Source organism: Pangasianodon hypophthalmus, chromosome 3 (genome assembly GCF_027358585.1).
Source record: "Pangasianodon hypophthalmus isolate fPanHyp1 chromosome 3, fPanHyp1.pri, whole genome shotgun sequence".
NCBI lineage: Eukaryota > Metazoa > Chordata > Actinopteri > Siluriformes > Pangasiidae > Pangasianodon > Pangasianodon hypophthalmus.
Window position 1 is genome coordinate 7423601 of NC_069712.1, and position 13086 is coordinate 7436686.

Below are 13086 nucleotides of genomic sequence, written 5' to 3' on the forward strand. Positions count from 1 at the left end.
CGGATCATCCATCCATCCATCCATCCATTCTCTGTACTGCTTATCCTACACAGGGTCGTGGGGTAGCCTGGGCACAAGGCAGGGGGACACCCTGGACGGGGTTTAGGGGAATATATTATATAATAATTACTAGGATCAGTAGATTTATGTTGGGTGATTAAAATCTGGATGTGGTAACTTAAACATTCATCTATGGAATTCTTCGGCTTCAAACTCATAAATATAAAAAATTCAGGAGAATACACACACACACACACACACGTTACTGAAATCACCAGATAAGACATTGTGAACTGAAACATTTTTTATGGAAGCTGCTGCGAGATACAGCGAGACAGTAAAAGTGCAGTTTCAGAAGAATCACAGCGGTGTATAAAGCAGCACCATAGTGAAGGTCTAACAGGAGAAACACAAAGATGCAGAGACGCTTAATTAATCCATCAAAGTGTCAACAACGACTGAAGAACTGAGGACTCCTGTAGCCTGCTGCAGCCTTCATCACCTCCCTCTGTCTATCCCAACAGACGAAGAGAAAAGAGAGCACGCCAGGAAGATGAGAGGAGAATCAGGGTGACACTGCTGAGAGAGCGAGCGAGAGAGAGAGAGAGAGAGAGAGAGAGAGAGACAGAGCAGGATAACTGAAAGTAAGATTGACAGATTGGAGAATCAAATGAAGAGAGAGAAAGGGGTAAAGAAAAGTGAGAATGGCAGAAAGCTAAACGATAGAGAAAGAAAGAAACCATAATGTTAAAGAAAAAGAAAGAAAGAAAGAAAGAAAGAAAGAAAAATGTTAAAGAAAGCAAAAAAGAAAGAAAGCTAAACAAGAAAGAAAGAAAGAAAGAAAGATAATGTTAAAGAAAAAGAAAGAAAGAAACAAAGCTAAAAAAAAGAAAGAAAGAACGAAAGAAAGAACAATAATGTTAAAGAAAGAGAAAGAAAGAAAGAAAGAAAGAAAGAAAGAAAGAAGAGAGTTGAGGAATGAAGAAAGACACAAAGACAGATTGAGAGTATGTGAAAGACAGTAAGTGTGTGCAGGAAATAAACTTTTTTTCAATAATTCAGTAAATCAATAAATCATCAAAAATTTCTGGATATTTTTTGACTCCACTTCGCTGCATCCTGAGGCAAAACACACACGCTCCATTTCTCCTCACGCAGTAACTGACAGCACTCGCGTTTGTGTTTGAACAGCTCAGATTCCACATTCCAGCGTGTTTACATCCGAAACGTTATCAGACAAACGCTAAAGGAGCAGGAGCACAAACAGTTTAACCCTCAGTAAGAAATCTAGATTCTATAAAGATGCAAACCCACGTGTCCACGTGCCCGCTCCCTGTTCTGTGGTAAACCAATGTTGCATGGTCTGCATCTGCATATTTTATATTGTAATAAGTCTTTCCTGTCATGCGCTTAATACTAATCAGATTTTGTAATGATTTTCTGCTCCACTGCAGTAACAATTTGCACGCAGTGACCCGTGTGCACACTGAAATGAAATCCCCTGGCCATTAGTAACGTTTAAACTGACTTAAAATCTATAGATACCAAACCTATAATTATTTTATCATTTTTGACAGTTATGATTAAAGCATGAATATGGACTGGTCACAGGCTTACACATTTTAATTTCACATTTAAGCTGGGTGAAGCAGGAATGAATTAACATATCATTCTGGATACCTATACACAATTTTAGAAATTATATTATACTACAGTGAGTTCAGGTCCACTAATTTGCAAGAGTGCTGGATATTTAATACAACAGCACTGGTTTCACATTTCACTGGCGGTACACTCCTCGCCTGCGTTCTCACTACGGGCTGTCAGTCAGTCTGTGCGTTACCATGGCAACACGCAACGCTGTATCCAGCCCTGGCTTCTTAGGGAACTTTCATTGTTTTCACAGACAGAGCTAAAAATAAACAAAACATCTGGCCATATTGTGTCTGAAATGTCAGTGACTCAATATTCATTTCTTGTCTATAGAACTGTTTCCCAAAAGCAATATCACACTCGCAATCACACCGTCGTACTGAATATCAATATACAGTATATATGAATATACGTATATTACCTACAGCTAAATCACAGTCGTGCTGATTTTCAGCAGAACAGCTCTCTTAAATAATTAAATAAAGCAGACAGATGCACTGGAATCTAATGTGATGCCAGTATCTGATATTTGACACTGACGACCAGAATGACCCATTTTTAGATAAACATATAGTTTTATCCAACATGCTAGAGTTGTTTTTCTTTTTTTTTTTGGGTCAGCACACCAGGTTTCTTCATATCCACACTTTCACTTTTTTAGAGTGGAATATTTTATGGAAAAATCATTCTCAAAACTTAGAAAGTAGACAAATTGTTTCCTTTAGGATATGCAGAGACTTTAGTACAAAGAGTTCATAATAAATTTCTCCTTTAATTTTCACCGCCAGCTTGTGTGCTTCTGAATGGACCACTAACAGTGTGATATTATTAGACTGGATTATCACACCATGAAAATTTCACACCATAATCAAAAGAAAGAAATAAAGAAAGAAAGAAAGCTAATAGAGGGGGAAAAAACTCTAAATGAGAAATAAAGAAAAGTAAAAAGAAAGAAAGAAAGCTAATAGAGAAAAATATAAATGAAAATGAAAGAAAGAAAGAAAGAAAAAGATAAGAGATAAAAAAGAAATCTAAACAAGAAAGAAAGAACAATAAAAAAGAAAGAAAGAAAGAAAGAAAGAAAGAGCTAAATGAGAAAGTTGAATCAGATGAACACACTCCTACACTGAGCGTACAAACACACTGCTCGTGATTCTGCTCGTGATTCTGTAGGTAAAGAGCTTCTGAGATAAAGAGATCTCTGCGTTTTCATTTACATTTATTCAGTTGCCATCCAGCCACTTTTCTCCAAAGCAACGCATCACTGAGACAAGATGCACACAGCTCAGCAGTCGAGGGTTACAGGCCTTGCTTCAGTGCTGCCCTGCTAAAATAAAAGCTAGTATCCGACAATTGTGTTAAAAGTGAGTTTGGACATATTTGGGTCATATTCTATCATGTCGATAGAAGTGAGAGCTCAGCTGTGCTACTTTGGACAGATAAGAGGAGGACACGGTCCTGCTGGAGTCCCCACCTGCCCTTAAACACCCTTTTAAGCCGCTGCAGGATAAGAGCATACCTAATAATCTGTTCTCTCTCTCGCTGTACATGCGCTCCTGCTGGATGTGATCCTGATGCACTTCTCCTGCTGCGACTCATCTCACCCTCCAGACCTGCCTGATATATCCTGCTGCTCTGTTCCTGTTCTGTTCTGTTCCTACTTCTTCGTCTGCAGCTTTATGCACTTGTGACTCATCTCCTGCAGCTGTGGATAATCTTACATCGATACACAAAAGATTGCACTTCCCAAAATCTCACTTTCCTGCTTCAGTGGATGATCTTGCCTCACTACTGCAGTCATAAACACCTCAACTGCCCAATCCACATCTCAGGAGGTGGGCGATATATAACGAAAATATTACAATCACGATTAATTGAAGACATTTCAACAATGCATATGTATCATGATATAAAGGACTGCAAACACGTTCACTTCAGCATACTCCAGGGGATTACAGGAAAAATGAACTGTGAATTTATCACAAACTCTTCAAATGATATAAGGAAAAAAAAGAAAGTTGTTACAGTTCTTAACCACAAAACGTCTTTGGCACATACAGGGCATGGTCCTGAAGATACTTATCAAGTTTCATGATGACATGTAGATGCACTGCTGAGATACACTGTCACATCCTGTTTTTTGCATTTGCCAGCATGTTGCAGGAGAATGGGTTTGAATATCAAAATTCCTTTGACAATTTTTTTTGTTCAGACAGGTCTCAAGATGATATGAGCCAAATGTGTAATGATGTAAGCATTCTTGGCATGATGTAGGCATTCTTGGCATGTTATTGTAACTTTTGACCAGTAGGTGGTGCTATCACGACATTTGTTGCATAGCCTCAGGTCATGATCCTGAAGAAGGCTACCAAGTTTTGTGTCAGTGCGCAAAGTCATTGCTGAGATACCGCTTCACTTCCTGTTTGGCGGCTTCACCTTCAGATTTGTTGGCTCATTACGGGAAAACCCGTTGGATTATTCAAAAGTCTTTTGAAAACTTTTGTGAGGCTTACTCTGAAGATGATGTGTGCCAGATTTGGTGATGAGTGAACAAAATTTGTAGGAGGAGTAGCAAAAAACATGTTTGTGACAAAATCCAAGATGGCGGAAAATCTAATTAGGCGGAAATTGACATCACAGGGTGCATTGAACTAGTCGCGACCCAGGGCTTTTAAATTTTGAACACACAGTTCAAAAGTTATGACCATAAATGTACTTTCAAATTAGGCCCAAATTTGACCCAATGGTGGTGCTAGAGCGTTGGCAACACTTGGCCCAAATTTGGTCAGAATGTTCCTTAGACCCTCCCCAATCAGTGTGCCAAATTTCACAACTTTTTACCAGACAGTTCTATGGGCCCCCATAGACACCATGGCCAGAAGAAGAAGAAGAGGAAGAAGAAGAAGAAGAAGAAGCAGAAAGCATAGAGTAACATTAGGGTCCCTACGCACCTTCGGTGCTTGGCCCCCTAATAATAATAATACTTACTGTTCAGATCTGTATTCATATTGTTATATGATCTGTTCAATCTGAATAATGTATTCATATTAAGTTACACCCCTAGTATTACGTTAAAAGTGCTACAAAAATAAAATTTAATTGAATAGAATTTTAAAAGGAAAACATGGCTTGAGGGTAATTTTTCTCTGTGATCAAGAGAAATCAATAGCTTACAATGTAAACCACTCATACACCACGTAAACCCCTAGTACATAAAAGCATGGTAAGAAATCATGTGAGCTTCAACATGTTTTTCATCTGATTTCTCTCACATCAGTGTACCTAGATTTTTAATGACACATCATGACAGGCACCTCACAAAACTATACCTCATATTAACAGTTTAGCTTCCTAACCAGTAAGGCCCTATCAAGTCGTGTTTGCTCAAAGGTTTGCCTCCTTCTGTCATATGTCTCTATACTGACTGCATGATGCATCTAACGTGACACACATAGTTGAGAGGCAGGACCACCCCGGAGCAGAGAGTTTGTCTCGCCTGAGCTGACAGGGGAAAAAAAAAAGCAGCTCCAAATACACCTTTAGCACGCTCTAAATCCCAGCTATGTTTTTGCACAGAAATGGATTTCAACACACAGGTAGAAAATTGTTATAAAAGCAGCCCCGAGTCCCACACATCTGTCTATATATTAGGTCACTCGTCAACTGAGAATGAGCCAATTACAATTACGAGCCAAACAGTTCAGCCTCCTACAACATGATTTTGAGTTGAGAAAATAATGATGTTTATCTGTTGTTTTGACTGCAAATGAATTGCACACTCCTTTAAACCTGACCAAACGATACCAGATCTCGAGAGCACAAATGCATCCAAAAACGTTTCCTAACAAATGTACTGAGGGACAAAACTCTGAAGTGTCCAAAATAAGTATTGTACATGTTAAGTATATAAGGAATAAAACTCTTGGGGGTGTGCTGTTATGAGAAAATAATCAGTGATGGGGTGATGCGATGCCACATGATGTGAAGTGGAGTTACAGTTACCAACCTGAAGTTAATTATTTTCCAGTTACAGCAAAACCCAATGTGTTTTAATCTTTTATATACCACAGAAATTTGCCAATGCTAACAATTTTTTATATATAAAGAATTATACATACTTTTATCCGTTTCGAGTTACATTTAATGCTGTGGAACGCCTATGAAACAAGTTAGTTAGTTCACGTTTGTATTAGCAAGTCCTCCTTTTTTGCAGTTTGACACGTTACAGAGAAACCGCAAACCCCTCCATCCTGTCACTTTAAAGTTATAGCTTTACCTCTGACTGTTACAAAGCAGTGACACTGGAGACTCCTTCCACAAATGCTAAATAAACATATCCTCACCATATCAACAATTACACGTTTTGTTAATCCGTTTACGTAAAGAATCCTCCATACAAGTCCCTGTGTAAACTAACTATAATATATAAGAACAAATGCATTAATACAAACCTGTGATTTGCTTTGCAACCAAAACTACTGACAGAGCTTCTGTTATAGAATATTAATCAACACCTTCTGATAATACGAATGAAGGATTCAAAAGCTCCATCATATAATATGATACCTCACACAACTGACACTACAGTGGATATAAAAAGTCTACACACCCCTGTTAAAATGGCGGGTTTTTATACTTTTATATCCAGTGTATAAATGAGGTTCAGCAGTGTGCTTCCACAGCAAAATAAAGCAACTAAGACACTTCTAATGAGACCATGCATTTGAATTAGAACTGCAGGTACATCAGTTAAACACTGCTAAATTATTTAAAGTGTCAAAGAGAACAGTCTTGGAGTCCAAATGAATTATTAATGGAATTTTTTTTTTTACCCAAAAAGAAATATGTGACTGAAACCAAATCTACACAAATTTGCCCTTAGATCAAGTCCAGTCGATCAACCAAGAGATATTTGGGGTTCAAAGTTTTATTCTTTAGTTTTGTTCTGGAGCTATGAGGCTAATGTAGCTAATGAGGAAGGTTACAGCTGACAATTTAGCTTTGTTTACATCAGAGGCCATTTTAAAACAATCATTCAGAAAAAGATTTATTTCAGCTTTAAATAGTTGTATCAGAATCAATATAATCAGGTCTGACTGATTACACACACCAAGTTAACCGTCGCTTTAAATCATTTTGAAGATTCCAGAAGTTGATGTAATGGCTTTTAGAAGCTTCTGATTGGCCAACTGTCATAATTAGGAGTTAATTAGGAGTGTATTTAGAGTCAGTGCATTTTCGCCATTAATACCATGGGAAAGTCCAAGCACTCAGCAAAAACCTTTTGTGGAATTTGTGGACTTTCACAAGTCTGGTTCCTCCTTAGGAGTAATTTAAAAACAACTGAAGGTACAAACAATTGTGAGCAAATATAAAAAAATCCTCAGATCACACAGAATAGTGGAAATAGGCACAAATAAACTCCCTTTGGTCCAAAAGGTTCAAAGGCTGACACGCAAGGAAAGAGCCCCTCTAAGATCGTCATAAAAAAGCCAGACTGAAGTTTGCAGGTGATCACCATGAAGAAGACCTAGCCTTTTGGAGGAGTATTCTCTGTTCAGATGAACCAAATATTGAACTGTTTGGCCACAATGATCATCGCTATGTATGGGGAAAAAAAAAAGGTGAAGTGCTCTTTAATCCAAAGAACACCATCCCAACTGTGAAGCATGGAGGTGGCAGCATCAAGTTATGAGGGGAGTTTTGCTGGAAAAGGGACTGGTGCACTTCAGTACATAGATGGCATCATGAGGAAGGAGGATTATCTAGAAATACTGAGTCGATCAGCCATAAAGGTAAAACCTGGTTGCACCTGGGTCTTCCAGTGGGACAATGATCCTAAGCATAGCTCCAAAGATGCAACAAAATGGCTTAAATACAATAAAGTGAAAATATTGGAGTGTATATATAAATCCCTGATCTGAATCCCACAGAAAATCTGTGGACTGAACTGAAAAGCATGTCCAAGCAAGGTTGCCTACAAACCTGCCTCAGTTACACCTGTTCTGTCAGGAGGAATGGGCAAAAATTCTGGCAAAGTACTCCAAAGTACACCAAGAGTTTTTTTAAGTAATTCACCAAGAATTTCATTCAAGCAATTAAAAGGCAATGCCACGAAATACTACCAAAGTGCATGTGAACTTTTGGCCCACTGAAAATCTGATATGGTAAATAAAAGGTGGAACACATATGTCTCTTTACAATTATTTTGATATTACCTCCAATGGAAGTGAAGCAGAATCCCTATTTGACTTAATACAAGAAATGTAAGGTAACATGAAATGTGTGGAGTTGTGATAAATGCTTTTGAGATGGAATGCCTTTAGCCTAGGTGTATGTAAACTTCCAGCCTCAATTGGGGTGGCCGTGGCTCAGATGGTAGAATGGGTTGTCCACTAACCGCAGGGTTGGAGGTTCAATCCCTGGCCCCTCCACATGCTGAAGTGTCCTTGGGCAAGTTGCTCTTGATGGCAGGCTAGTGCCTTGCTAGCCTCTGCTGCCATGGGTGTGTGAATGAGAAACATTGTAAAGCACCTTGTAGGACCGTTATGGTTAAAAGGCACTATATAAGTGCAGACCATTTATAACTGTACTTGGACTGTTCTTTTAAGTTTATTCGAATATTTCTGTGATGTACATTTTTATGCAATTTATATATAGATATAGATAATAATGGGACTGGTTTATGGTGATTTAGAGAGAAAATGAAACTTATCCTGACAATAGTGTTTACCATTCTTCTCCACATAATAAGCAGAAACAGTAACTGACTACTGAGGTGCTTTGGCCGCTGGAGTGGGGAATATACAGAATATATATCTGCAGCCAGACGGTATAAAAATTACTTCTGATGTACAATTCCACTTTTAAACTTTGGGTCATGTCTCTGTCCTGACTCTGAGTGATACCACACAATGTGTTGAGAAAAAAATCCAAAATGGCTGACACTGCTCTTTTACTCTGTGCAAACTTTATTTTGTCTATTTTTACAGACAAAACATTTCTGTCTGAAATACCGAACAACTCGACACTGTTTCACATGAGTGTTTGATGATTTTTGCATGAAGTTTCCATGACGATAAATTGGTGGCTGTGCGCTTCCTTTACTTCTGAACTACATTAGACTTTCGTCACTCCAGTACGAAACTAAACTAGCAAACTTATGACACCAAAAACACCTTGGCTGATCAAGTCCATATTGGAGTTGCTAGAAAGTTTGTGTAAATGCAATTATATACCAAGCTATTGCTCTAACAGATACACCAGGAATCAAATAATATCAAAAACATAAATGCTTGCATTCTGAGGTGAAAGGAGCCAGAAGAATTTTCTTTTACCAGGTATTGATGCATGCATGGCAGCAGCACCACATCAGTGAGAGTGAAGTAAAGCCCCTCTGCAAACACATGCTCCAATTCTGGCAGCTCAGTGGTCTTCACTTTCCTTACATCAGAGCGCTCTCTGGTGGTGGGAACAGGTGGCGCTCCATCCACAGACAGTTTGGCCAGAGCTGCACTCATCTCCACTCCACACTGGCTCTTGTTCTGAGGATCTTCCTGCTGGCTCTCAGGAGCTGCACTCATCTCCACTCCACAATGGCTCTTGTTCTGAGGATCCTCCTGCTGGTTCTCAGGTGGTTGAGAGTTCTTTCCAGAGTTCTCCTCAGAGCTCTTCCCAGAGTTCTTCTGCTGTTGAAGCTTGTGACGGCGGAGTTTGTCATCGTTGTGCACCTTGACTGGTTCGGCCAGGCGGTGCTCCAGCTGGAGGAGAGCGGCAGGAAGATGGAATCGCTCCTCAGTAGGGTTACGTAGGTGATCCTCAACCGCTGAGGGAATGCCCAGCTCACATAACCTGGTCCAGCGGCTCACCTAACAAAGGAACGGGCCATAATCATTCACAGTTCCACACATGGGGGTTCACAAAATAAAGACTAAATAAAGAAAGGACCATGTAACTAAAAATTACTAATACAAATGCAGCTGAGTAAGTCATATAAATTAATTAAATAATGAATAAAACACTGTGAGGCGTACTGTAAAAGGAAAATAATCAACGATGCTGGAAGCTTACAGTTAACATTCCATCCAAAAATGGTAAATAAACGTCTCCAAGATTCACCTTACAACAATTATACGTTCATATTTGTTAAATAAGTGCACATTTTTCAGTCTGTTTATGGGGAACGTACACTATATAGGTCCCTGTGTCTTCTTGCTTTTAGTCTCACCTCAGCGCAAGCCTTCAGGCAGGTGTTCTTGAAGCCCAGCAGTGAGGCCACATCTCTACGTTGAGGCTCCAGGCGGCAGGTTGTCTGGATGATGTGTCTGAGCACCACAGCCAGTCCAGCTCTGCAGAATCGCCCATTCGGCTCCAGCACAGCCGGCAGACGACAAGCCGCCACCAGGGCTGGAGCTTCTGCCCTCTTCAGTTCAGATACAGCCAGGCTCTTTGGAAGGGACCCTGCCAAAGCCTCTGTGCTGCCAGGCTGATCTGAGACCAGGTAGACCTGGAAAGACTTGCACTCAGTGTAGGACAGAAGGAACAGTGCGATGGAGGAGTGTAGAGGAAGGACCACAGCTCCGTTGATGTTATAGACCTCAAGGAAGAGGCTTGATTCCTCTGGGTTTAGATTTGAGTGCTTCATTCTGATCTGATGTATCAGTGATTTATAATTGAGCAGTGAGCAGGTATAAAGTTCATCCTAAAAACAAAAATCAAGGACATTTACTCAGCTGGTAATTATGCATTCAGATAATCTGTTGGGTCTAAAACAGTGTTTCCTATCCTAAAGGGAATTGATATAAAATGGTTTTAATGACTTCTAAAGTCCATTCATTCAGTTACAGATATAAATATATGTATTCGGTACGGAATTAACTGAATTGGGTTGACATAGTGGTGCGAACGATAGTGTTGCTGCCTCACAGCTCAGAGTCCCTGGTACGATCCTGAGCTCATGTTACTGTGTGAGGAGTTTCACATGATCTCCCTTTGTTCGTGTGGGTTTCCTCGGGGTTCTCTGGTTTCCACAGAATGTCCAAAAACATGGTTACACTATTTTGATTGGCTACGCTAAACTGTCCTGAGTGTGAGTGTTGTGATTGTGTATGTGCCTAGTGCACTGCATCCCATACGTGGTGAATTCTCCCACATCACACCCAGTGTTCCTGGAATAGACTACGACTACTACTACCACTACAACCCTGACCAAGATAAAGCACATATTGAAGGAAGATGGATGAATGGATGGATGGATGGATTTCATCTTATTGCAATATTGCCAGTTTTTCCTTCATAACCATGAATGTTATATACATCTTGTTTCACTGCAGGCAGCCTAAACTACAGGATCAATACAATCTTCAATAACAGACAAATCCATTAAATCACCATTAAATCACAGCTTATTTCCATTAAGTCACCATCAGAGTCCAGTATGACACTATTGAATCCACTATTGAATCCTGTTAGAAAACCAGCAAACATATCTAAACATTAATTTTACTATTTTTGTTTATTAGGACCAATTACATTGCAATACCATCATTAACTATTACAAAACCACCATGCACCAACAGAACGGTCCTGTTTTCTCAGCAGGGCATTATAATATGAATGCTATTAATAACCAAATAATACAAATATAATATTTAACGCTGCTTGGACCGTTAAAAGCCTGATCAATTAGCAGCTAACAAGCAGATAGTGTTAGCATCGTTATCCTTCTTCCCAAGCTCCTCGTCCCCTATAATTAAAGCCAAACAAAAGACCAGAAAAAATGTTTAAACACCCATTAGTTTGCTAATGGCGTTACTTACAGTGTTTAAAAATCCGCTGTCAATAAACTTTAATTCACGTGGGGTACTAGTTGGAATTGGGTGTTACATAAAAAACACACCGACTTGCAACCGAATGCGCTGAAGCGTTCCTACCAACTTCGTGTTCTCCCCATTACTGTTATTTCTCTGTTATTTGATTTTCATCAGAGAGAAAAAAAATAAAACAGACTAAGACTTCATCTGTTTAGCTAGAATATTATAGTTAACAAGTCAGAAAAAGAGAGAGACTAATAATAATAATTTAAATTATTATTCGGAAATTTTTGTGTGTTTGTTTATCAGGGACACATATTGATGTGCATTAGTATTTATAATATAAATGTGTTAGGTTTTGCCAAATTGCTTTTTTACATCTGCATTGAAAACATGGTTACAGATAAAGCACCAAACAGACAGAAAACTAAAACTTCCTGAATTCTGTCTGTGTATGCCAGAGTAGTCACATGCCATGTTTAGAGGCACAGAAAGAAAGGATACATTATTATTTTGGTGCTTTGTTAAATTTTTTCTCATAATTTGATATCACATTATGAGAATAAATTTAACATAACATCAAAATAATAATGTATCCTTTCTTTCTGTGAAACCAACATTTCTCAGTTTGTGCACAAATTCTCACATCAGACCCAAGTCCTCCTCCTATCAGACCCCATGCTACTAATCAGTGAAATGTCTCCATCTAGCGGCGACACTGTGTCATTGCAGCAGCATTTTAACGTGAACCGCAAATTAAAAGCTTCAGCCTCATGTATCAGCCATGGGAGCTTTTAAAAACAGTCCTCTTAATATGTGCCTTGAAGCTGTTTTCTTTTAAACCCCTGACGAATAAAAGGTAGTTTTGTTCTTTAACATTTTAACCTGAACAAAGTCTCTTTTAAACCTTGAACCTTTTAATCAATTAAAATTATAAAAATAAAATTTTATAATATGCACATAACAGCAAGTCCTAAAAATGTATTACTCTTATACCACACTAATTTGTCAATGATTATAATTTTTATTTTAATTTTTATCCTGTTATAGTTATTTCTAGTGTTGTGGAACATCCATGAAACAAGTTAGTTCCTGTTACTGTTTACAGTATTGCAGCTATAAACAGCCATTGCCTCAGCAGCCCCTTTTATTTCTCTTTCTTTCTTGCAGGTAATACAAAAAAAAAAAAAAAACAGCTTGTCATGTTACTGAGAAATCGCAAAGTCCTGAAGACTTTCCTGTGGCGAACAACTAACTGGAGCCAACTGGCAAAGCACTGACACTGGAGACTCCTTCCATAAATGTTAAATAAACGTCTACTTGCAATAAATAAATAAATAAATAAATTTTTAAAAAAGTCACCATATTATAATCATGACTATAACATTTTTTTTCAAATATACAACTCTCTCTCTGAATGAGCTGCTACCGTAACAACAATCAAACAATCATATTTTAGAAGAGTGCATTAATATAAACCTGTGATTTGTCTTTCAGCTGGAACTACAGTCAGAGCTACTGTTATTGAAAATGAATCATCATCTTCTGACCAATCAGAATCAAGAATGCAACAGGGTTGTGGTATAATCTTTTACATTCATTCATTCAGTAAGTCTCCTGG

General features: G+C 38.6%; 1 protein-coding gene across 2 annotated transcripts in view; it reads right to left on the reverse strand.

The window, feature by feature from the left end:
• The window catches only part of gstcd (glutathione S-transferase, C-terminal domain containing), a 106613-nt gene extending 95024 nt beyond the window's left edge, over positions 1-11589 (reverse strand). Inside the window, exons 1-3 of one of the 2 annotated variants that reach the window (XM_034302824.2) lie at positions 11472-11589; positions 9881-10354; positions 8991-9521 (exon numbers count right to left, since the gene is read on the reverse strand). In XM_034302824.2, the coding sequence (XP_034158715.2) occupies positions 8991-9521; positions 9881-10297 (948 nt within the window). In that variant the 5' untranslated portion in view covers positions 10298-10354; positions 11472-11589. Of the gene's footprint in view, positions 1-8990; positions 9522-9841; positions 10355-11471 lie in introns of both variants that reach the window. The other variant, XM_053232721.1, reaches the window with a different exon arrangement.
• Between the last annotated feature and the right edge of the window lie 1497 nt (positions 11590-13086).